The following is a 23,270-nucleotide window of genomic DNA, read 5'->3' as shown; positions in this document are numbered from 1 at the left end:
TGCAGCTCAGACTGCACAGCTCAAAAACAGTCTCTGGCAGAGACTAACACAAGTTGGCCACCAGCTGCTCTGCTAGCATGAGCATGCCTCTTTCTGTGAATCTAAGTTTTCCTTTTTATTGGACTGATAAGAACTTTACGTCTCAAGTTGCATCTCCCCTCCATCTTTCATTTCCCTGGTGTTTGACCATTAAAACCCATTTCCTGAGCTCCTGAAGGCACTCAGTGTGGAAACAGAATCTTTACCGCTCCACTGTGCTGCAGCCGAAAACTGTGACTGACCTGGATCTCATTTGTGGGCAGCTTCCCCAGTATCTCACACTCTGTATCCCAGTACACACTGAAGTCTTGGATCTCCAACTGCTTCTGTCTGAGCAGCTTCTGAGCCTGCAAATACAAGAGAATCCACATTTCCATTAACCCATTAAAATACTCAAATCCAGCCACCTACACAGCAAACATTTTAATAACAATAACTGGATTGTATAGCTCCAGAGCCATCATGAGATCATCCCCTTGTATAACTGACCTTTAAACTGTATTACATGTACACCAGCGGTGTGAGTCAGATCACTCTGCAGTTTATCAATGACTGAGGTAAACACTATATTTGTTCAACTCAATACAGATGTGTGCAGGTGTCCAGTCTGGTGTCAGTGTGCATCATGCAAACACTCAGAAAGACCTTTCCAAATGTCACTGGATGTAATTGATATGAAGTTTCAGAAAGCAGCAAAAAAAAAAACCAGAAGAGAACAAATAACTCATTCATACATTTTCCCAAAAGAAGTCCTGTTCACACGGTTTGTAGAAGTATGTGTAAATGTATTTTGGTGCGTCTCTATGTATGCATTTCGTTTTCAGCAACAATTACAGGTAAACATTTGAATTCATTATAGAAAGTACTCACGGTGTCTTTTGAAGGGTTCTGTGCAAAAACGTTGTTGATGCAAACTCCAAAAGAAAAAGGTTTCTCTGGGTTGGAGAAGTCATCCTCAAAGCGAAGATGCACGTCTTGGATCTTCAGCTGACCCAGAAGGAAGAAAACCAGCTTAACACATACAAATAACAGATTCGATCTAAAAAAAAAAAAAAACAGGCTTAACTACAGGAAAATAATTTCCAGATGAAGGTAATGAAGTTTGAATAGTAAAAGCTGTGTATGATTTGTTTTTCCACTTCAGCTGAGGAATGTTGAGTTTCCAAAATCTGCGCTTGGTAAAATAATCCCGATTAAAATCAAATAAAGAAACGTCTCACAGGAAAATAGCTACAAATGTCTAAAGTTAAACAGCTAAACCTACACCTAAAAAGGAAAAGAAAAAAACAGCTAAAAAGACAATATAACAATCAAAACAACTTGTTACATGCCCAGCATGTAATAGTTAAGCTTGGTTTGTGGGGGGGTTATTTTCCCTCCCTCCTCCTCTATCTGCTCTCAGGTGTGATCAGAGAATCGCCTGCACCTGTGGCTCGTATTGTGTCTCCTGAACTGGCCAATCATGGCCAGCGGCCGTCCTGATGAAAGGACCGCTCCAGCCGGGGCGAGAGGCTCGTCTTTAGTTTGTCTTTGTTGGGCGTGTGTGTGGAGCGCTGGTCTCTCTGACGTCTCCCTGAGCAGTTTGTAGGTTTGAGGTGTGAGTTGAACACTTGTTCAAAAGTGCGGGAATAGACCGGTATAGTCCGTTACTGTTCACTTTTCCACCGCAGGAATTTGTGATTTTCTGTAAACAACCGCTCCAAAGGCGGTCTTTTTTCCGCCCCCCCCTCCGTCGGGGTACCAGGACCATGGAACGGGTGTGAGTTTGAGAAGCCGTCTGCTGATTGGTCAGTGATTTTCTACACGCCTTCAATATTTTAATATGTTGGCTGGATGAATCCTCTGCTGTTAGTGTGGTCAGCTTTGCTCTGGTTGTTTTTTTTGTTTCTTTTCTTTGGTGCTCAACTTTCATGTTGGTCGTGAAAGAGCGGACGTGAGGCAGGGGGAGACCGGGGCTCGGGACTTTGCATCGCGTCGGAGCTTTCTGTTTGCAGCATAGCGTCAGCGTGCCGGGTCTGTCTTTGCATCGCATCTGTGGTTTCTGTTTAAACGCGAGGCCGAGGAGGTCGGCGTCCTGTTCAAGCGCGGTCAGTGCCACTGCATCGCCACGCCGTTGAGCAGAAGGCGCAGTACGGGGACGGACCGTGGACGCGATGCAAAGAGACGCTCTGAGCCTCCGTGTTCCGGCGCAGAGCTGCAGGAGCACTACCAGCGCCGGAGCGGCTGCTCCTGCGTTTGAGCAGAAAGCTAAAGGCTCCCGTGTCCCGGAGCAGCGCACCGGCACGGCTCTGTGCCAGACAGCTCAGGTGCTGGGCAAGTCGCCGGAGCGTTCGCTCTCTCAGGACCAACACGGAAGTTGCAGCTGCAAAAAATAACAGTTAACTAAACAAGAGGAGAATGTAAACAGAGGATTCATAAGATCCAGATCTGCCGCCAGGCTGAGACGAGTGTTGTAACGTCGCATATCTGCGGAGCTCTTAAGCCCCGCCTACTTTTTAAGCTCCTTTCTGCGGTGGAAACTGGTACCGGATTTGGCTCCAGTTACACTTTGCCGTAACGCTCCATTCCTCCCTGCACTTTCTGTGCGGTGGAAACGAGGCTTTAGGTAAGTTGGGGTACCCTGTACACTTTTCACTCGCGTAGGTATTCTGTTGTTAACATTAGGTTGTTGGGTTTGTGCCACCATTGTATTTACTTTGATTTAACTACTGTGAGCCAGGCTTTTTGTTTAAGTTGTTTGATGTTAGGTGAAGGAGAGCAAGGCCTGGTTTAATTGTATTTATAATTTTTTGGGCACAACCCCAAGTCCCAACCTCATCCACAGCCATTTTGTCTTGGCTTGGAATCATTAATGAATCACTTTCTTTTGTCACCAAAGGGGACGTAACACCTACAACAGCTAAAACAGATCTAATTGGGGCTATACAATACACTGCATATTTATCAATTTGGCAATAACATGTACAACACACAGATCTCAAAGGCTGACTGAACTATGATAAAATATATTTCCATGCACATAAATGGCCACGTGTTTATGAGATCCTGCGCAGCCTTCTGGTAAATGTAGTTGAATTCTTGAGTTGGACATCTCACCTCAATGTTTTCCACGATCCTGGTGACCACAGAGGCAGTAACAGAGTACCAATATGATTCTCCTCTCTGCTCACACTCGCTCTGTGGAGTCAGAGGAACGATCCATTAGAAAACCTCAGCTGAGCACAAGATTGGAAAATGACTATAGTCATCTGTATAAAACAATACATTTGAAGATAACATGAACTATAATGAGAAATCCCTTTAATAAGTATTAACACAATCTGCAAATGGAAAAGATTTCCAAAACTCTCAATGAGGCTGTGACCAGATTCTTCCTGAACAAACTCTACAAACTCTGAGCATGTTTGTTCAAACTGATTCACCTATGATGTCAAGTGGATTCAGTTTGATTTGTACAGCATCGGAAGTACCAGTCCCCTCAAAGCACTTTCACAGAGAAAACAACTGGACTGAAGACTTAAAGATTAAAGACTTTTAATCACTCCTTTATTCACAAGAAAACATTATGATCCCGGACAGCAAGGCGCTTGCAGGCAGAAAGCAGTGCAGATGGCCTGTCAGCCACCAGTCAGGCTGGTCTGCCAGTGGTCAGCAGGATGATTTAGATGCAGAAAAATTCCTGAGGCACTTTGCATTGTCCATTTCTGGTATTGTGGACATCTTGAGGTGGGATAGGAACGAAAGTAGCATATGTAACTACGGTTCTATGAATCCCAGATGACCACCAGAGGCAGTGCTTTAAGCACTGGATGATCATTCTTGTGCATACGCAGATTGAGAATATTATGACAACAAAGTCACTTGTAACCTCCCGGTGGGCTCAGATGAGTCTATCAGGGGTGCTCAACCCTGGTTCTCTGGTCTCGTCCAGTTGCAACACACCTGATTGCAATGAGGGGCTCGTTATTGGGCTTTTTCACAACCTTGGTGACATCAGCATTAGATTCAGGTATGCTGAAGAAGGGAAGAGAGTGAAAACATGCAGGTCAGGGGCCCTTGAGGACAAGGATTGGGCCCCCCTGCTCAATATAGTCACGTCACACTTGAAGCTCAGTACCCTAACTTCTCGCAAGCACACAAGGATTCCAAGGGACTGAAGACTCTCTGCCTGCCTACATGCCAAAGTGTCCTGGGCAAGACACTGAACCCCAAACTACTCCCATTGGAGTGACAGCGCCTTGCACGGCTGCAGCCTCCAATGGTGTGTGAATGTGTGTGTGTAGATGGGTTAATGTGATGATTCGTGTAAAGTGCTTTGGGGCTGCTCTAAGCGGAAAGGTGCTATATAAGTGAAGTCCAAGACTCTGCCAGTCATCATGAATCCATAGAACTGTAGTTGCATACATTACGCTCCATTTCATCCCATCAGACCGTCAGAGGCGGTGCTTTAAGCACCGGATGACGTGCAACAACAAAGACAAGGAGGAGTATATCACCAATTCAGGAGAAAACCATGACCCAGAACCCTCTCCAATGGGTTGGACACCACCATATTCACTTTCTCGAACCCAGCAAACGTCATTTACGATGTCAACAAGGCCACCACAGAGACTCCGTCCAGTGGGACCCCACTTGATAGAGCCCAGGAAGTCAACAAGCTCCTCGAAGAATGAGGGTGTGCACCAGCTGGCAGTGGACGCCCCTGTGAGACATAGGCCTGCCTAATCTCCAGAACCCAATGGGAAAGGCGTTGTGTTAAGAGGGCCAGAACCCGCCGATGGCCTGCATAGCACACAAACAGGTGATCAGACTTGCGCATGCCCGACGTTGCTGATCTGTATGTACACCTCGAGTGCACGGATAAGACACAGGGGGTCAGCAGAGGCTTGTGTACTAACAAAACGAGCCAACTGGAGAGGTTGAGTGTTGCTGGTAGAGGTGAACACCTTGGGAAGAAAAGATGCATCAGTCCGCAAGGTCACTCTCGAGCCATCTGGTGCCCAACCTCAGGCACCAGATGGATAGGGCTTGCAGTTCTCCTACACGCCGACCTGAGGCCATTGCCAAAAGAGAGCCATGTCAGGTTTGCCTGGTACAAGGGCTAAATCCACAGGGTCTCCAGCACAATGGACGGGTGCCATGTTGGAGCCATTAGGTGCCGTTCCATCACACTTTGTCGTCGGGCAGGGTGGATTTTCGCACTGTCCAACTTTAAATTTGTGGATTGTACGGAAAGAACCCGCGACGGCTGGGAACCGTTTTCCGCTACCATTCCACTGAGACACCCAGCATGGTGGAATCCATCTGTGAGGAGCGACGGCACTGGCATCCGCTGATTGGTAGTGATGATCGTCACTCTTGACTTGCTGTTGGGAAAATACTTCATTATCATTGTTTCATGCTTGTGCAAATTCTGTGCTGACCTTTGAGTGCTCGCGGCCTGCAGCCCCTGCACCTCACATGAGCTTTATCTGTTAATTGTTTCCGTTTCTCCCCTTTTGAATTAGCTGTGTTTTTACGATCCTGTAAGACAGACCCCAGGAAGCAGTTTGAACCAGTGTTTTTACAACTTGTGTACCCGCCCACTGAGCTGTCAATAAAGAAGGCAGGCAGAGAGCATACTGTGAAGACGTCTGAGCGAGCTCTGAGAGGTGAACTCGGTGTCTTCCATTGCTGTAGCAAGTGCTTTGATTGTTTCCTCGATTCCTGTCTTCTCTTTATTTACCTATTTCAGGGGTTTAGACCTGACACTTGCCCGCAATACAAAATTATTTCATCGGCCATAAACCCTCCATTGATGTTTACATGTGCCGCTTTGCGCTCACTGGTTGATTTGTTAACCGGTTTACTGGTGATATTTTGACGTTTTTTTTCGGCAAAAATAATTTGGTGTCACCAACGGATTACTCCATCACTGGGTGCGGCCATTTCTCACTACGAGAGCGCGATCACATGAGTCTCATGTGATCGCCGATGATCGCGTGGGATAACGCTTGATATAGGTAAAGATCGCTGCCACTATTTTCTTACCAATTCAAGTTTTGCATTCTGGTCAGTGACGCGCTGTGTCTTACCTGGAAAGCATGCATTGTGATTGGATAGCATTGCGTAATTCCTCGGGATTCCCCGAATTACGTAGTCAGGGAAACTCCTCGTTATCCGTCATATAAAATGTTTCACTTCCGTCAACATTCAGATCGTCACCGGAACATATTAAAAACTCACTCAAATTCAACACATAAAAACAACTTCAACTAAAACAACCTATTTGATTATTTTGACTTTCTAATCCAGAAGTTCCATATCTTTTTATGGGTCAGAAAAAAGTTACCTGAGCAGGAAGAGGAGGAGGAGGAGGAACAGGGACAGAATTTGATTTGTTATTGATCAATATAATAAAAATACATGACATGCATTACCATGTTATTAAAAAAATATATATGTAGAAAAAGTGACTAATACAATAATTATGGTGTGGCAGTATGTAGTATGTAGTACGTAGTAGTACGGTAGTAGGATAGTAGGGTGTGACAGCTCCAATTTTAATACCATCAAATTCATTTCAGACCAACACAGCAAAAAGCCCGGTCGGCCTCAAATAAACACTGTGGGAGTTAATTCAACTCTGGGTTTTTTTTTCTGTTATGAAGAACAAACTTTAAAAATATATTGTTCCTTCCATTATTGATGAGTATGAAGAGATACACTTTCCCTGTATATTCCATTGAGATGTCTTGATTATTAAAGAAACAAGTGTTTTTATGTAAAAACTTATGTTGGTCGAATTCATACATTACCCAAGCTTATAAATGAAGCACCGACTCCATGGAAGCAAAACGGCCGACTTCTGGCCTGCTGAAGGTCTGCCAAACCTGGTCTACCATTGGCAGGTGAAACCTACTCCCCTGGCAGGACAGAAAGTCCACATCCACATTCTGCACTCTTGGTATGTGCATGGCTCCCAGACTGGCCAGTGCTGCCCAAGACAGGATCTGAGCGACCAACCTCAATAAGCTCACAGACCTGGTTCCCCCCAGTGGTTGATGTGGAAAACCAAAGTGGTGGTGTTGAACCTCACCAAAACATGTCCCTGAAGATATGCAAGGAAATGTTGTAATGCCAATTGCACAGCCGCCAATTCCAGATAGTTGTGTTGGGATCTCACCAGACCACAGAAAGTTTGTTCATTTCTAGGGAAAGACAATTTTCATTTGTCATGATACACAGTCATGACATGTGAATTTGGACGCAGGCCTGTGATTGACCATCACACCCAGTGGGGGGGAACCTTTTGCCACAGCAGAGCCATGCCAATCCTCCCCCGCTTTCTACTCACAAGACTCTTCCCCCATGTACTCAGCCTGATTGGTTGAAGCTTGGTGGAAGCTCTCAGGACTTGACACCTTCAAATCCACAAACTTGCAACAAAAAGCCTGCAAAAGCAGTCTTGCAGCGAGTCTTGCAGCGAGTCTTCTCCTGTGAACACCCGCTCACCCAGCATTAGCATACAGCCAACACCAGAGGCCTGCAACCAGGGGCCTTCACTCCTCAACTCCTCTGCTGACCCACCACGAGGGTCAGACCTTCCCCTGATCCAGAGACCAGCACCCAGAGTCTGATCTCCCATCAACCAGGAAAACCAACCAGTTCCTCCAGGACGGACCAGGGAAACGACGCCTCACAGAACTTCTTTGTGTTTTCCTCAACCAGCAGGAAAACCATCACAGACCTGAGCGACCAGATCCCCAGTCTGGACAAAAGGAACAACCAGGAGCTGCAAAGAAGGACTCCTGAAACATCAACTTCATCTTCTTCTCCTCAGCCTGCAGAACCAGCAACCACAGTTAGCAGGAGGTGCTAACTACAGGAGAAGACACCAGCTTCCCTCCAGCAGGACAACAACTGAACTCCTTCAAGGAAGTGGGAACAACAACTGGGCTTTACCTGAGATTAGTTAAACCGGATGCTATGATAGAACTGTTTAACTTTATGAAGATGTGTTGGTTCTGTTACAGTGATTGAGTTCTATAGATAATGATATTAGGAGCCGTTATCAACCTGTAAACCAAGGTTAGCTCTGCCACAGACACAGGGTCTGCATGCTAATCTTTGCTTTACTAACTAGTTAACTCACAATCCTACACATATCACATCAAAGACAACATCACACAGTAACTGAAAACCATCTGACGACTCCTGACGTTTTACAAAACAAATCTCATTCACATCAACTCATTCTAGAAATGGTCCTTTAGCAGAGACACACCGGAAGCAGACGCTAAAGACTAGCTTCCATGTTCCATTGTTCTCCAGCACATGGTGGAGACCCAGGACAGACTTCCTGCTCTCTGATAACCTCCATTTGAATGTAGTTTCTTGTGATTCGCCATCTTGTTTTGTAGTTCCATCACACGTCTCACGCACACACTCCCTCCACCTCTCTCTCTCCACACACCTACACACACCAAGCTGTATATAGGTAGTTAGAATCTGTGTTTATTTCTTTTCATTGTAAATAAATATAATTTTTGGAATCATACTTGCTGTTTTATTAATGAGCACAAAGGTGAATGAAATGTCGACCTCTTCTGTGTCAAGAACTCCAAAATCCTTCAATCTTTACTGTTAATTCTGGTAATTGTTATTAATTTTACAATTAATTCAAATTCCTGATTAACTGTTTAGTATATCTTATGAGACTGATATAACTGAATTGGCTATCATTTCCTGTTAAGACAGGTGGAGCTCCGAGGTTCTGATACAGATCAGATTACATTTCAATAACATAATTAATAAGAATAATTAATAACAATAATCTTTGATAATTATTCATCATTATCGATAGCCAACCACAACATAAATGGTTCCTTATGAAGTAAGAAATCCCTACAGTTGCGTTGTCCTTGTTGACAAGATGACCATGTTCCTTGCATCATCCGCCCTTGCCACCTTGATCCCCAGCCGCGGAGAGACGCATTGGAATGGACAACCTCCAAACGAAAAGGAAGAGCATCCAGGGGAACACCTTCCATGCGGTACGCTCTCTGCCACCACAGAGACAAGGACCGCAAGCATTGAGGAGACATGTGCAGCCTCCTGCATCTGTAATCATGTAGGTATAGGAAATACATATAGGCCTGTCGATGCTGGAACTGTGGCCGCATGTCAAAAACATCCTGGACCCACTGCGGTGAGAGGCATTAGGTCATGGTACACGAAGGAAGGTGGTTACCTGCACAGGGTATCAGGCTGCTCAGAGAAGCCACATGATCGAACATAGTCTGCATGTCCTGAATTACATCCTCCCAAGTTGGTGCACATATCAGATAGTTGTCCAGATATGGCAAGCTCTGCGTCCCCGAAGCCTGCAGTAGAGGCAAAGGTGCAGCCGCGCATCTGGAGAATACAATGGGGGACAGGGAAAGCCCAAAAGAGAGAACCCTGAACTGGTAGTACTCTCCTTGAAATGCAAACAAGGAAATGCTAATGTTGAGGCCCAATTGGGACATGAAATTACATGTCTTTCAAATCAATTGACATGAGCCAGTCAACCAGAGATATTGTTTGGAGGACCTGGCTGACACGCAACATCCTGAACGGGATTATTTTCAAAAACATGGTCAGACCTTGCAGGTTCGGCCACCTGGCTCTTGACGCGCAGGGGTATCGAACAGGACCTTGTGACCTCTGGTCCTGAACCCTGCCGACGAGGTTCAGGAAAATGATTGGATGGGGCTGACCTCCGTCCAGTAGAAGCTGTGGCTCTGGTACTCACACACTGAAGGGCATATTTCTGGAGTCCCGCCAACTGCTGGCAGCTGTGGTTCGGCTGTGTGGTGCACTCTTGGGCCTCAAGTGCAGCCAAACCAAACAGTTACCCGGGAACCACCGATACTCAACATTCTATGGCTGGGCTCCGACAGCAGGGACTGTACCAGCCAAACTTGATGCTGAGCCTATACCAGAATGGACATTGCCATTAAGGCAAAAGCCTGCAAGGATGCATTCATCAAGCCCTGTGTTGACTGGTCCAAGGATCCTTTCCTTCAGTGATGCTGACAGGCCCAAGATTAGGTGGGACATAGAGTTTCCAAAGCGACCCATATGGGCACTCATATCGTACGCCCTACAGAGGTAGTATTTGAGCCAACATTGTGGTTGCAGGCACCTGGCGTTTGTCATATCAAAGTCTCCTCGAGGTGTACAATGAGAGGGGGAGGCAATAGTCGGTTCTAGGGCCGGCATGTGCCCTAGGCCAACTTTGTCTGCGTCCTTCATCACTACCAGCACCCGTCCATCTGACATCTTCCTTGAAAAGGCTTTTGTGTCAGTCCAACAAGTGTGCAGCTCCTTCACGTATTCCTCCAAAGGGGGAACAGCAAAAGGCATTGCAGTTGATTGGTGTTGGAAGAAAGCATTAGAGGGGGCCTGTTGTCAAGTTGGCACCTCTACTCCCAATCAGCTAAGGGTAGTTCTTATCGCACCAGTCACAGACTCTTCCCCAATAGCTTGAAAGCCCGTAGAGGGATGGGAACCTACCTCGGGAGACTCTGGAGCTCAAGACATCATAATTCCCTTGAAATAGGGTATCAGAAGCAGCCACAGACATCACATCCTCATCATGTGATGCCACTTCCAACCCCCGAGGAGTGACCACATTGTGGCCAGGCTTGGCCTGAAGACTGAACCAGGTCGAGCAGAGATGCCATTAGCGGTTCATAACAGGTCCAATATAAGTAGACCACTGTCACTTTCTATAAAAACAAGCACGCACCCGTAAAGAACTTTTCAAACTGAAGCAGTCATATACTGAAAAATGTGATAAACACAACGAACACAGCATGTAATTAACTAAACAAGCCAAGTTGTGGCTTCAAATAATGCAAGCCAGGAGGCTATAAATGAAATCTGCCCAACATAACACATCAGCGAAAACACAATTAATGGACTCACCAGGTGTCGAATGACTACCACTCGGCTCTGATGAAAAATCCACAGAAACGCCACTTGTGCAGCCCTTGGAGGGCGAGATGACTCGCTGGTCGCAGCGCTACAGGCAACAAGCAGCAACCAACTCCAAAGTAGAAATTAGCAATATTGTTACAACAAATCATATACAAACCTGTGAGCAAGAAGGTGAAAATGGATTGTACTTCCGGTGTCACATGACGATAGACTTGCATTAGTCATGAGAGGTTGCAAGTGACTTTGCGGTCATAATATTCTCGATCTGCGTATGCATACGATGATAATCCAGTGTTTTAAAGCACCGCCTCTAGCAGTTTGACGGGATGAACTAGAACTGCACAACCTTCCAGGTGGACTATGATCTATAAAACAAAAGTGCATGCAGGTTTGCGTACACACTGTTTTACAAATCAGAATCTTTTTTGGCACATGCCATTTTCAGGTTTAGGTTGCATGTACATTTTTAGTATGAATCCTACACAATTTTTTATAGATGAAGCCTGTTATTCTTTCCCGGTGATTAGCCGATGTCTCTGACTCCAGAAGAGTTGATGTATTGTCTATGTCGACACCAGCTCCCCTTTACAACAATATCAAATGCTCCACAGATGGTCCCAAGGCCTTGGGCAAATGTGAATATCAGACGTTCTTGAGGGAAACAGAACATAGTGAAGGGCACGAGGAGGCACGGGGAAGTCTGTTATGAGTCTGTGATCCGTCTGTGTCTGCATGACTGTCAGGCCTCCAACTGTTTGTTTGAATTAACTCTTGCATTGCATGTCTATTCTTCATTCTTCTTAACCTGAGCATCACCGAGGAAGCAGCGGAAATTCGACAACACACAGTGTTTTCTGACATCTTTCTGAAAATAGTAGATAGCTGCAGCTGCATTTACTTTGTTTTCTCTGAAGGATTAAATTCCAGTTTGATGGATTGTCCCATTTCCATGAAGACTGACTGAAGTAATCATATTGACGCGCAGGTTTATGTACGGATCAATCCTATGATGCTTTGCACCGAGACGTCTGTGACACATGATCCCACTTCTAGCTTTACTCTGAAGTATTGAACAAACTTTCTCCTTATTTAGAGTCTGATCAGACGGGAGCAAGCCCAGAAGACGTTTCAGTGGTTCCACACCGTATGTGAAGCATCACATCATGACGTCACAAAAACACGAGGTGAGATAGTCAGAAGTAATCCAATGTTCTGGTTCCATGGACTCTGATCAGGTAGTAAACACAGTTCCTCCACCATTGACCATCCCATCATCATTTCAATTAGACTTGACCAATCTGATCTGATTGAGGTGTTTACATAGTTATAATGGAATTTGTTATGGTCCGTGTAACCTCAGAGAGTTTTTTAATGAGCTGCACAGATTTCATATTGAAGAATAAGTCTGTGTATCTTCGGTACAGAATCTCATCTCAACTGTGATGCTGGATAATGTGTTCCTGTTTAATTTCTTAAGTTACTTCCTGCCCTGTCAATCCACCCACCCTGAATTTGTCCTCCAGAGCCTTGAGGAGAAGTTTCTTGTGCTTCCTCTCCTCCTCTCTCTCCTTGTCTCCGTCATACTCCAGCAGCTGCAATGGGCCGATGATCAGGTTGAGCTGGGACATGGAGATGACCCACGGGTCGCTGTGGGGCCGGTAGAAGGGGATCCGGAGGGTGATCTTTCCAATGAAACCTGGTCGAAATGACACCATGAAGCTGTAGTGACTAAATAACTGGATCAACACAGAAAAACTGCACACAGCATCTACAACTGAAAAATTGAGCTAAAACAATGCAATATATATTTCAGCAAGACAAATGAGGATGGAGATGTGAAAGAGTCTTAAATTCATCACATTTACCTTCAGCATGTTTCTGTACTGTTGGCAGTGTTGCCACATTTACTGATTACTGGTTACAAGTAGCGCAGTTACTTTACTGATTATTTGTTTTTAAAAGTAACCAAGTTGGATGCTTTCAACAACTGCTGACAACCCCACAATCTCAATCAAAATAATCGGTTTTGTCAAGGGGGGGGGGCTTCCTACCAATATTTCTTTTTACTCAATAAAATTATAAAGATAATGGAGCATGTCTGCAGTTGTTGATGCAATGTTAAGGTTTAGTGATGATGTTGGTTAGAGCGAGTTGGCCTGCGATTTGCTTGGCGTAGCAGGTGAGTGTGCAGAGACTGCCTGTGTGTGTGTGTGTGTGTGTGTGTGTGTGTGTGTGTGTGTGTGTGTGTGTGTGTGTGTGTGTGTGTGTGTGTGTGTGTGTGTGTGTGTGTGTGTGTGTGTGTGTGTGTGTGTGTGTGTGTGTGTGTGTGTGTGTGTGTGTGTGTGTCCGGTTGGAGGAGAATTAAGAAGCAGTTTCGTTAAGAAATAACATGACTTTACAGACAAGAAACTCGTCTTCCTTTCCAACGTCCTGCAGGACGCTACAATAGTGACCCACAGTAACGTGTAGAAGTTTAATCTGATTAAAGCTGCAAGCAGCCTTGACCTCGGACTCTGGCCTCTGGCCCATCGGGGATGACCTGTTAGGGCCTAAGGCCAAATCATGGCCTCTGGCCCATTGAAATGTTGATCAAATATACATTTTGAAGGCTTTAATAAAAAAGGACTTTTAGTTTGAAAAATGTCAGGGGTTTTAATTTTGAAAGCCAACTAAACTCTAAACAAGCTAAATATAATTTCTTTAGGGTTTTGGTGTCATTTTTAATAAACAGACTTATTTTGAAGGTGTTTGGGGCTTTTATTTGGAAAGTCAGGACATGCACATTAACTGGAACAGTTTGATTGACATGGGATTGTGTAATCCTGGGTGTGAATGATGCAGCTGCATCAGAGTGGGAGAGAAGATGGGTTTTATCTACATATTAATAAACATTAAACAAGGACTTTTAATTAGAAAAAATTATGGGCTTTTAATTTGAAAGTCCGCTCACCCTGAGCCTAGCTAAATACTTATTATCCACTTTGAAGGTTTATATTGTCACTATAAAAAACAAGGACTTTTATTATGATGGAGTTTAGGGCATTGACATGTTGGCAAGTCCACAAACCCCTTGTTAGCATGTTAGCTCTTCCACTAACCACATGTTATCTAGTCCACGAACTGCATGTTAGCAAGATCGCAAAATGCACATTAGCATGTCAGCTAGTCCACAAAGTCCACATTAGCATGTTAGCAAGTTTATGTAGCTCATAGTAGCATGTTAGCGAGTTCACTCGTCCACAAAGCACACATTAGCTTCTTTATGTAGCACACAATAGCATGGTAGCTAGTCCACAAAGCACACATTAGCATGTTAGCTTGTTTATGTAGCACATGATAGCAGGTTAGCTCATAAACAAGGATAATCCTGGGGGTGAATGATACAACAGTATTCTGACCACTTGTAGTTAATGTCATCAGAGCGGGAGAGAGGACGATTTAATCCACATATTTTGGAAACAACTCCTCGGAATCCACAGTTTCCGGGCCAATATTTTCATCAAATTCTCATTTCTTGCGAGGAAAATGTGTCTTTCAGTCTGTGTGGGTTTGGAAGCAGTCAGATGTAAACTTTAAACACTAGGAAGCTCAGTTTGACGCAAACGCACGACTTTGCTCTATCTGACTCAATGATAAATGTCGTTTGAAATCGCGGGAACAAAAAAAATGACAGCATTGTTTTGGCTGGTCTAAAAGGTCATGTTTTATGGAAGTTTCATCGTCTTATTCGGCAATTTCACACTCCTGATCTGCTGGTTTTGTCGATCAGAGTCATGGTTTCCACAGTCGCCACTTGTTCGTGTACTGTCATGGCTTTTTTGAGGAGACATTTTGGTTTTCCCCATGTATTTGAATGAGAGGAGGGAGGCGGCGGGAGGAACTTTGACAGTTAATTAAAAACAAAATCGTTTGACCACACAAAAAAGACAACTGAATTATTTAGTAGGAGAGTCTCCCCTGTAATTTAATAGTGTTCCGAAACCGATAAGATATTTCACCCCAGAGGAGATAGCGTATGTAAATTAAATTTTAAAAAGCAAATTTGCAGACTTCCTGTTGATGTTAAGTCAGGGGAATCAACGTGTGATTTTTAGGTCTTGAGACAAACAACTGAGTTTTGGTTTGATCTCCCTACCAAATTCCAACTGGCCGTGGTGACCGGTGATGTTTGTAGGTGGTGTTAGAGGTTCAGTTGGGCAGCCTGAGGGTTAATTTTTACATTTCCTTAAATTCTTTGCCAGTCTTGATGAGCGTGCCTAATTTGGTGTTTTTGAGCATGTTTATGGGGTCAAATTTGGGCTCAATGCGTCTGGAGTGGGAAAAAACTATAAGAAACATTACAAATACAATAGGGTCCTGGCCTTCCGGGCTCCGTCCCTCATTACTGGTTAGGGAATAGTGATGCGTTAGATCACTTGTTACTAAAAAAGTGGTCGTATCCGAGTAATGAGTTTCGGGTATCACTGACTGTTGGTTTTATCGAAGGTCACAGACACAGTTCATTCAGTAAATGGATTTCACCTATATAAGGGACATATAATTCACCCATTCATATATATATTCACACACCAATAGAGGTGCCTAATCCATTTATTGGGAACAGTCTTTATTAATACTATGATATTGAATGGATCACATTTTATATTCAATAAACCAGGAAAAGTTTCACAGATTTATTTTTTTCCACCGCAAGTGTAGTGAAGGATGACAAATAGCTTTTTATGAAAGGCTCATAAAAATCCTGCAGAAGTTGTGTGTTAAAGCCCACATATCACTAATACTGTGACATTAATGAGGCATAATTATGGCAAAACCTGGAGCCAGTCTCACCCGCTTTGACTTCAAATGGCAAGTCGAACTCTCGGAGGGCATCTTTCCTCAGAGGCAGGTTCTCCAGCTCCACTGCTCCTAAAAAGAACAAGCACACAGATAAAAGCTGCTGGAGTAGGTTTAAAACAAAAACTACTGATGAATTGGCAACAAGCTGGTTAAAGTTTTATATACTACTGATCAAAATCGTACGACCAGTTATAAAAATGCAAGAATTTGCATGGCTGCTGAGGTTGGAAAGAGTAAGACAGTCATTTTGAATTTCATAAAAGACCCCGAGGGCCACACAGTGAGAAGGTCATGGTTTCCAGTATGACCATTGTAGAGTTTGCATGTTCACCCCATGTGTGCGTGGGCTTCCTTCCGGGTACTCCGGCTTACTTTACAGTCCAAGAACAGGTCAACTGGTGACGCGAAATTGTCCCAAGGTGTGAGTGTGAGTGTGTGCACTTGTGTTTGCCCTGTGATAGACTGGTGCACCCTGCCAGTCACTGGGATCGGCTCCAGCACCCCACTATCGTGAACGGGATAAGTGGGATGGACGGGTGAACGGATAAAAAGAGCCTGAAGGTTGTGGAACAAACAATTCAAGTGGTCGACCCACATAAATCTGACCGGCACCGACCCGGAGTCTGTTAAGACCCTGGATCAGAGGTCTCAAACCCAGATCCTCGAGGCCTGCAAGCTTTTCACGTCTCCCTCCCCTGAATGCCCTGATGGTTCATCGCCACGTTAAACACAAAGCCAGACAACCAGCTGCTAATTGCAACCAGCTGTGTGGAAGCCGAGAGAAATGGAAAACATGCAGGGCTGCGGGCCTCGAGAACCGGAGTTTGAGCGCGTTGCACTGGATGATGCGGCCCAATAACCATCAGACGGAAGGCCACCTGCGAGGAAGGCCTTCAGAAACAACGTCTTCAAAGACCAAGACTCCTTCACCATCTGAGACGTTCTCTACAGTGATCTGCTTAAATGTTTTTGTCTTTGTTTCTCACTTCTTCTTTTTGCATATTGAAGCTCTACTTAGAATTGTTTCAAGATCCAATAGTGCAAAATGTAAATTCTTGGAATTTTGTAACTGGTCTTCAGATGTTCATGGTCCTGCGTTGCTTCATGAATGTATTTTATCTGTCAATGTCCCCCATCAAAGTCAGAGGGCAGATCCTTACGCCTGATTGATTCCCTTGCACATCAATTCAGAACAGATTGATCCCAGATGACGGATCGATGGAGAGCTTGTGAATATATTCATTTGGTGGCGCTAGATACTACACTCTTCTCCTGACTCACAGAAAAACTCGTCTCGTTTCCACCCAGCAGGTGTAAAACTTTTATTTCTTAACTTCTGCACCTGAGGTTACATTAAGTATGGTCGGGTATCCCAGGTGTAGCACACTAACCTGTCCCTGTAGCAACCCATTACTAACAACGGTTCCTATTCTTACACTATAAATCTATCATTGGTTTGGGAACTTTATCCATCCATCCATCTTCTTACCCACTTGGTCAGTTTGGGGTTGTGGTGCCAATATAGAGAGCAGAGAAGCTCAAGCATCCCTATCCCCCGCATTTAGAATAGACAAGAGTGGCGTTAGATGAGACACTATGTCGTCCTGAAGGGAAGGAAACATGACGAATAGAAAGAAAGCTGATTCAGGAGGTCTGAAATAATTCTGCCTTATTTCATTGTCAATAATTCCTCACCAGTAAGACATTATTGCCTCAAATAGCAATGTTTTAATTTATTTTCAGAAATGTTTGTAGTTCTTCCATCAGAGCCTGGAGATCAGAGGCTGGTTTTATGATACATTGAATTAAATTGTTCAACATTTGGTTCCATCCTCTTCTACATTTGTAAAGTTTTCTTTGTGTACGAGAATCAGATCATTTATCTAATTGAAGTGATTCAGCATTTTTTTATGAAGATGCATAGAGGTTGATAAAGAAACTCAAAACCTCCATTATAGTTTTGTTCAAAGCATTCTTTTTTCTAGGCTGTGTTTGTATAAATTGAATATGGAATATGATGGGGGGGGGGGGGTTCTGGACCTTATAGATACTCTGAGCTTTATTCACATAATATCTCCTGGATGTTCCTCCAGTGTTCTTGTGCTTCTTCCAACTGAACATGATCCATGAAACCGTGACGGAACTGAAGCGGTGACGTCAGTTGTCCTTTTAAATATGGCGGCGACCACAAACACGTATGGTTGCGACCACAAACAAGTATGTCGACAACCGCAAACAAGTATGTCGGCGCCCGTAAGCCACCATTGTGATACCACACTGGCGAGGTTTCAGTTCTGGAGGAGCACGGTTGCATTGCGGATCATGTTCTCTTGCCTCCCACCGACAGTGACGCTGTAATTGTGCCTCGGAACAAAACATATTGCATGTAGTACTGCCTCCCACCAACAGTGGCGCTGTGGTGGGGATTCGGATCAAAATGGCAAAACAAGATGGCGGCGGTCGTCAGGAAGCGGACATATTGTCAGGATTCTTGGATTCCCCAATGACGGCTTCTCCCACCAGCTGGGAGGCTGGCCATAGGAACTCCCAAGGTCAGAGGTCAGAGGTCAGAGGCCATGGCTTTTTTGAGAATTTGCAGCAAAGAAATCTGGAGCCGCAAAACATTTTATGAAGTATGAAAACAATACAGCCCATAAAGCTGTGAATATTGTCCAGCTACTTTTTTGGAAGTTTTATAACTACGATTTGAAACAGAAGACATTTTATTACATGATGTTGCACACATGTTCACTCATCTAGAAGTTTTATTTATTTATTGTTGTTTTGGCTTTTTGTACTTTTTATCTTTTCTACTGGTTTAGGTTGTTTTTAGTGTCTCAGCTATTTCAGAATGTCGAGTAATTCAACCTTTTTTCCAGCCAGTTCAGTTCAAGCTGTTTTGTAATTGCATGCATTGTAGGAATTTTACATTTTCTAGTAATTTCATCTACTTTTGTTTTTAGCCAATTTAACTGGACACTTATAATCGAAGTCATTTTGAAAAATAGTCTGTAAAATAGTCTGCAAGTAAAATGAATACAAAGTTCAAACTATCTCAATGTGCGTAAGCTTCATGGAGCCACTAGAGAGGGGCTGAAGAGCCACATGTGGCTGCACAGCTGCAGCTTAAAGAGCCTTGGTCTGGGCCCAGAAACCCCTTTATTGTCCTGGTTCCTACGCAACACATTTGTAACATAATGGATTTATTAAAAAGTCACTTTTTCACACAGTGGAGAAGAAACAAAACATTTAAACAGTGTGATCAACATTGCATCTTGTATAGTCATAATAATTCACATGCATACAGCACAAGCTCTTACCTTTCAGCAGAGCGATGGAGAGCTGGTCTGTGTTCAGGTTGCTCACATATTTGCCCAGGTATGTGTTCAGAACCCAGGCAGCGAGACTCTCCAACATCCTCTCAGCGTGGGGGGGGCGGGAACTGTGAGGCTCTTCAGGACCTGAAGGACATGAACACAGCGGCATGAAGAGCCCAGACACTTCATTGAGGCTGAAAATCCTCCCGTGTTCTAACGTGGAGACGGCCAATGTCAGACGCCGATCCAACCATGCCGCTTAAAGACTGACCCCGGAGCCTGAGGGAGAGCCGTCGTCTCCTCTACACCTAGGACCTCTTGCTGCTTTCCTGGCGCACTGTGTGCTCATGCAAACCTAATCTTGATTTGATCTGCAGTGAAAATATGAACGAACTTTAATCCTAGTTTTAAGTCAGAGTGCTAATAAAGTAAAACCCATTTGTTGTGGCCTGCATAGAGGAGTCATCCTGCCAGAGCATGATGAACAGCCTCTTCATCCACAACCACATATGAGCTATGTATGTATATGTATATTGTTTCAAAAGGACTCTCAAAACATGCATGAGTATTTGGGGGTTTTTTTGCTACAAATATCTCAAATTTGTATATAAAATAAGGCACATATATACGTATATCACATATATCTATTCATAAAAGAAAGTGGGTGTGTGTGTGTGTGTTTGCATTACTTGTAAAAAGGCAACTCCAATGTAAATGCTGAATGCTTGCATTTCTTTTGTGTATTATTATGAAGTTACTAGAAAAGGTAACTTAATTGAATGTATTTTCTTAATGTTAGGCATACAAGCGTTTTTGCTTCTGCTTGTTTCAGTCTTGTTATATATATTTTTAAATCGTGATTTATGTTTGAATATTGTTTTTTGTTAGACTGAAACAAACAAATAAACTGAAACTGAATATTTCCCAACTCATTCACACGTCAGTGTGAAAGCAGAGTGAGGTCCCGTTGCTCGTTAGAGTTTACAACACTCAAGTAATAAACAGTGATGTCAATAAAATTGAAGGCCTCAAAGCCTGAAGTAAATTTAACGCTGTTGTAAATTGCACACACAATTCTACATATATACCTATATGTCTGTACTACTCATAAAGTTGTTGATACTGGACTTTGGGGTGAGCTTAATGTGACCTTCTGAAAACTTTTGAACTTCAAGGTTTCAGTACTTTTTGCTCAACTTGCTGTCCAGCAGCTGTTTGACCTATGAATGGACCAATAAAGGTGCTGCTTCATTAGAATTGGTGTTGAAACAGTCCTCCTCATTATGCCGTTCACATTTTGAAAACAGGGGACAGAGACCACACCTAACAACTGATCATCAGAACCTCATTTATTGAAGCTTCAACAAGGAAGTTCTCAGACAGAAGAAACCACTGAGCTCAGAGCGTCTCAGAAGATCATCAACAGGTTGACCAGATGTGACGTCAGCCAGCTGCTGAAAAAAAAAGGCTTTTCGGCAGGACTGTCCGTCCTCCGATAGGAAGCTGTGACCTTCCTGGCCATGCCAGTTCACCGCAGCAACACATATGTGAAGTGGCATTTTAACTTTTCAACTGCACAGTTTATTCCTCGCCTCCAGTGCTTTCAGAAATCCCTTTCACTTAACTGTTTCAGTAATAAAGAGCTTTTGTCCGAGCCGTGACGTTGGTCTGGTTTTAACTACAGGAACTTACAGCTTTGAGTGATGCGTTCAGGTGCATCACATAAGCCTGCACTCCGACATTTTAACTAGCTGCAGCGCTCACACAGTCGCGACGTTACAAGCTAAATATGATTAAAATATGGCTGCTAGTTATTATTAATATGCATGCATAGCCCACGTCAGTGCCGAAGTCTTGGGAGTTCGATCAGGATGGTTGGCACAGCCAAAACAAAGTTCTTGGGTCAGAAGGAGCTGGCTGAAGGAAATGACGCCATTTGGGCAGGAGCCCGCACTGCCCAACTTTCTTCTTGTTCTTATGGAGCATGAATTGGCCCGAAGAAGAAGACGTTTCTTCAATAAATTGACACATTGGGAGGCAGCCACACAGAGCAGCGCTTCGGAGGAAGCTGGAGGAGGCCGAGGCTCTTGTTTTGACACCTCCAGTGGATGTTTTTAGACTGTGGGGGAAACTGGAGTCCCGAGAAGAAACGCACGCACACACGGGGGAGAACCTGCAAACTCCGTACAGAAAGGCCCCAAGTTGTATTTGAAGCCACGACCTTCTCACTATGTTCAATCTCCACCAGAAGCCCAATGACCTGAGGGCCATCTTTCAGGAAGAGACTGACACCTCCTCAGACAACATGTCAACTTGTGATCAGCAGGAGACCTCTTGGTCCAGCTGGAACTGATGCTCAAAGTCACATGTTCAACCGTTTCTACCACACTGCTGTTGGATTTAGTTTCAATATTGTTTGAGATGAGAACTCACCACTGCATGATTCTGCATAAAGATCCCACTTTTATCATATAAATGCATCAACTTTTGATTTTTACTAATAAATGTCACCCCAAAGCCAAAAATCATTAAGTTTTTATGAAGGAATATATTTTAGGTATAGACGGGATATCGACAAACATTTTGTGTGGCATTGACCCTCACACACGCACACACTCACGCACACGCACACACTCACACTCACCGCCCGTCACAGCAGCAGTGTTACGGAGGCAGCTCTGCCTTCATGTCTCTCGGTCGACTTGACTGAGTCTGTCCTGTCAGAGCTGGAAGTGGACCGTGGACAATCAGCAGGTGACCCGGCAGGATCGAGGTCCAGCGCCGGTACCGGAAGCAGCAGCACCGGCCCAGACGCTCCACCAGACGCGGCTCAGAGCTTCCGCGTGTTGGAACGGACGACACAAGGTTGTCGTTAGCCGCTCAGCTACAGCGAGCCTCCTGCTGGGAGCTCCGGGCTGGAGGCCGTCTGCGGCTCAGAGCGGCTCGGGGGGGGGGCTCCAGTGAGTCCCGGTTCTCCTGCAGGGCAGTATCCGAGGATTAAGCTGACTGTCGTGAATCGAGAGTTCCGAAAAGTATCAGTAAGATGGTAAAAAAAAAAACACTTCCGAACAACACAGGACATCAACACACTTCCGGTCACGTGACAAAACAACCGACTTCTTCTTCGTCTTTCTTTTTATGGAGGTTGGCAAGCAACGACACGGTGCATTACTACCACCTACTTGTTTGGAGTGTAGATCATAATGGCTACACCCTCCCTCAAAAAAAAAATATATAAAAATGTACTTCGATAAATAAATACAATTAGATCCTCCCAACTAACTTGCTCTCCCGAGGAAACTCAAACATAAACTGATATCTTTTCCTCCCTGAGTGCTGCTGGAGTATATCTGCGATGATAAAAAGTTCCTTATTCTTTCCCAACTTCCTAATCCACCTGCACCTTGCTGTTTCCTACCCCTAATAATGTACCAAGACACGTTCCACTGTTTCCGGTTGCCCACACTTCCCACATTCCCCTGTTTTATGTTTCCCTATCCTGGCTAGTGTATTGTTAAGTGCAGTGTGTCCAAACCTGAGTCTTGATATTATTGTTTCTTCCCTTCTGCTCCGTCCTGTACCTCGCATTTCTCCCACTTTCCTTTGTATAGTACAGTACCACCGTCCCGACTTCTCTTCCTCCCATTGCTCTTGCCACCTATCCCTCAATCTTTGTTTAATTATGCTCTTAACTTCTGCTTTACTAATACTGATTACCAAATCAATTTCCTTGTTGTTTACTGCCTCCTTTGCTGCCTTATCTGCTGCCTCATTCCCTTTCACCCCAATGTGTGCCGGTTCACATAAAAACACCACTGTGATCCCCATCATTTGAGTCCTGTATAATGTTTGTTGTATCTCTATCAAGATGTCTTGCCTGCTGTTTGATTTACTGGACTGCAGACTTTTTATCGCTGCACTTGAATCTGAACAAATCACTGCTCTTAATGGTATCGTCTCTTCCACCCACTGAGCTGCCACCATTTCTCCAGTATACACAGAGGCTTTCCCACTGATCCTTTTCCTTACTGCCACCTGAAACTCTGGTACAATAAAACCGACCCCTGACTTGGTTGAATTCTTTGATGCGTCTGTGTATATCTGTACGTA

General features: G+C 44.3%; 1 protein-coding gene across 3 annotated transcripts in view; it reads right to left on the bottom strand.

Moving 5' to 3' along the window:
- vps13d (vacuolar protein sorting 13 homolog D) overlaps nt 1-22,188 on the bottom strand; it is an 88,460-nt gene extending 66,272 nt beyond the window's left edge. For all 3 annotated transcript variants that reach the window (XM_080496590.1, XM_080496592.1, XM_080496591.1), the window contains exons 1-7: nt 21,805-22,188; nt 19,164-19,304; nt 15,835-15,912; nt 12,510-12,700; nt 3,136-3,216; nt 910-1,026; nt 282-386 (exon numbers count right to left, since the gene is read on the bottom strand). In XM_080496590.1, the coding sequence (XP_080352716.1) occupies nt 282-386; nt 910-1,026; nt 3,136-3,216; nt 12,510-12,700; nt 15,835-15,912; nt 19,164-19,260 (669 nt within the window). In that variant the 5' untranslated portion in view covers nt 19,261-19,304; nt 21,805-22,188. The remainder of the gene's footprint in view (nt 1-281; nt 387-909; nt 1,027-3,135; nt 3,217-12,509; nt 12,701-15,834; nt 15,913-19,163; nt 19,305-21,804) is intronic.
- Nucleotides 22,189-23,270: the final 1,082 nt, after the last annotated feature.

Source organism: Blennius ocellaris (genome assembly GCF_963422515.1).
Source record: "Blennius ocellaris genome assembly, chromosome: 5".
Taxonomy (NCBI): domain Eukaryota; kingdom Metazoa; phylum Chordata; class Actinopteri; order Blenniiformes; family Blenniidae; genus Blennius; species Blennius ocellaris.
The sequence above is the reverse complement of the archived record's forward strand: the minus strand, read 5'-3'. Positions and strand labels throughout refer to the sequence as shown.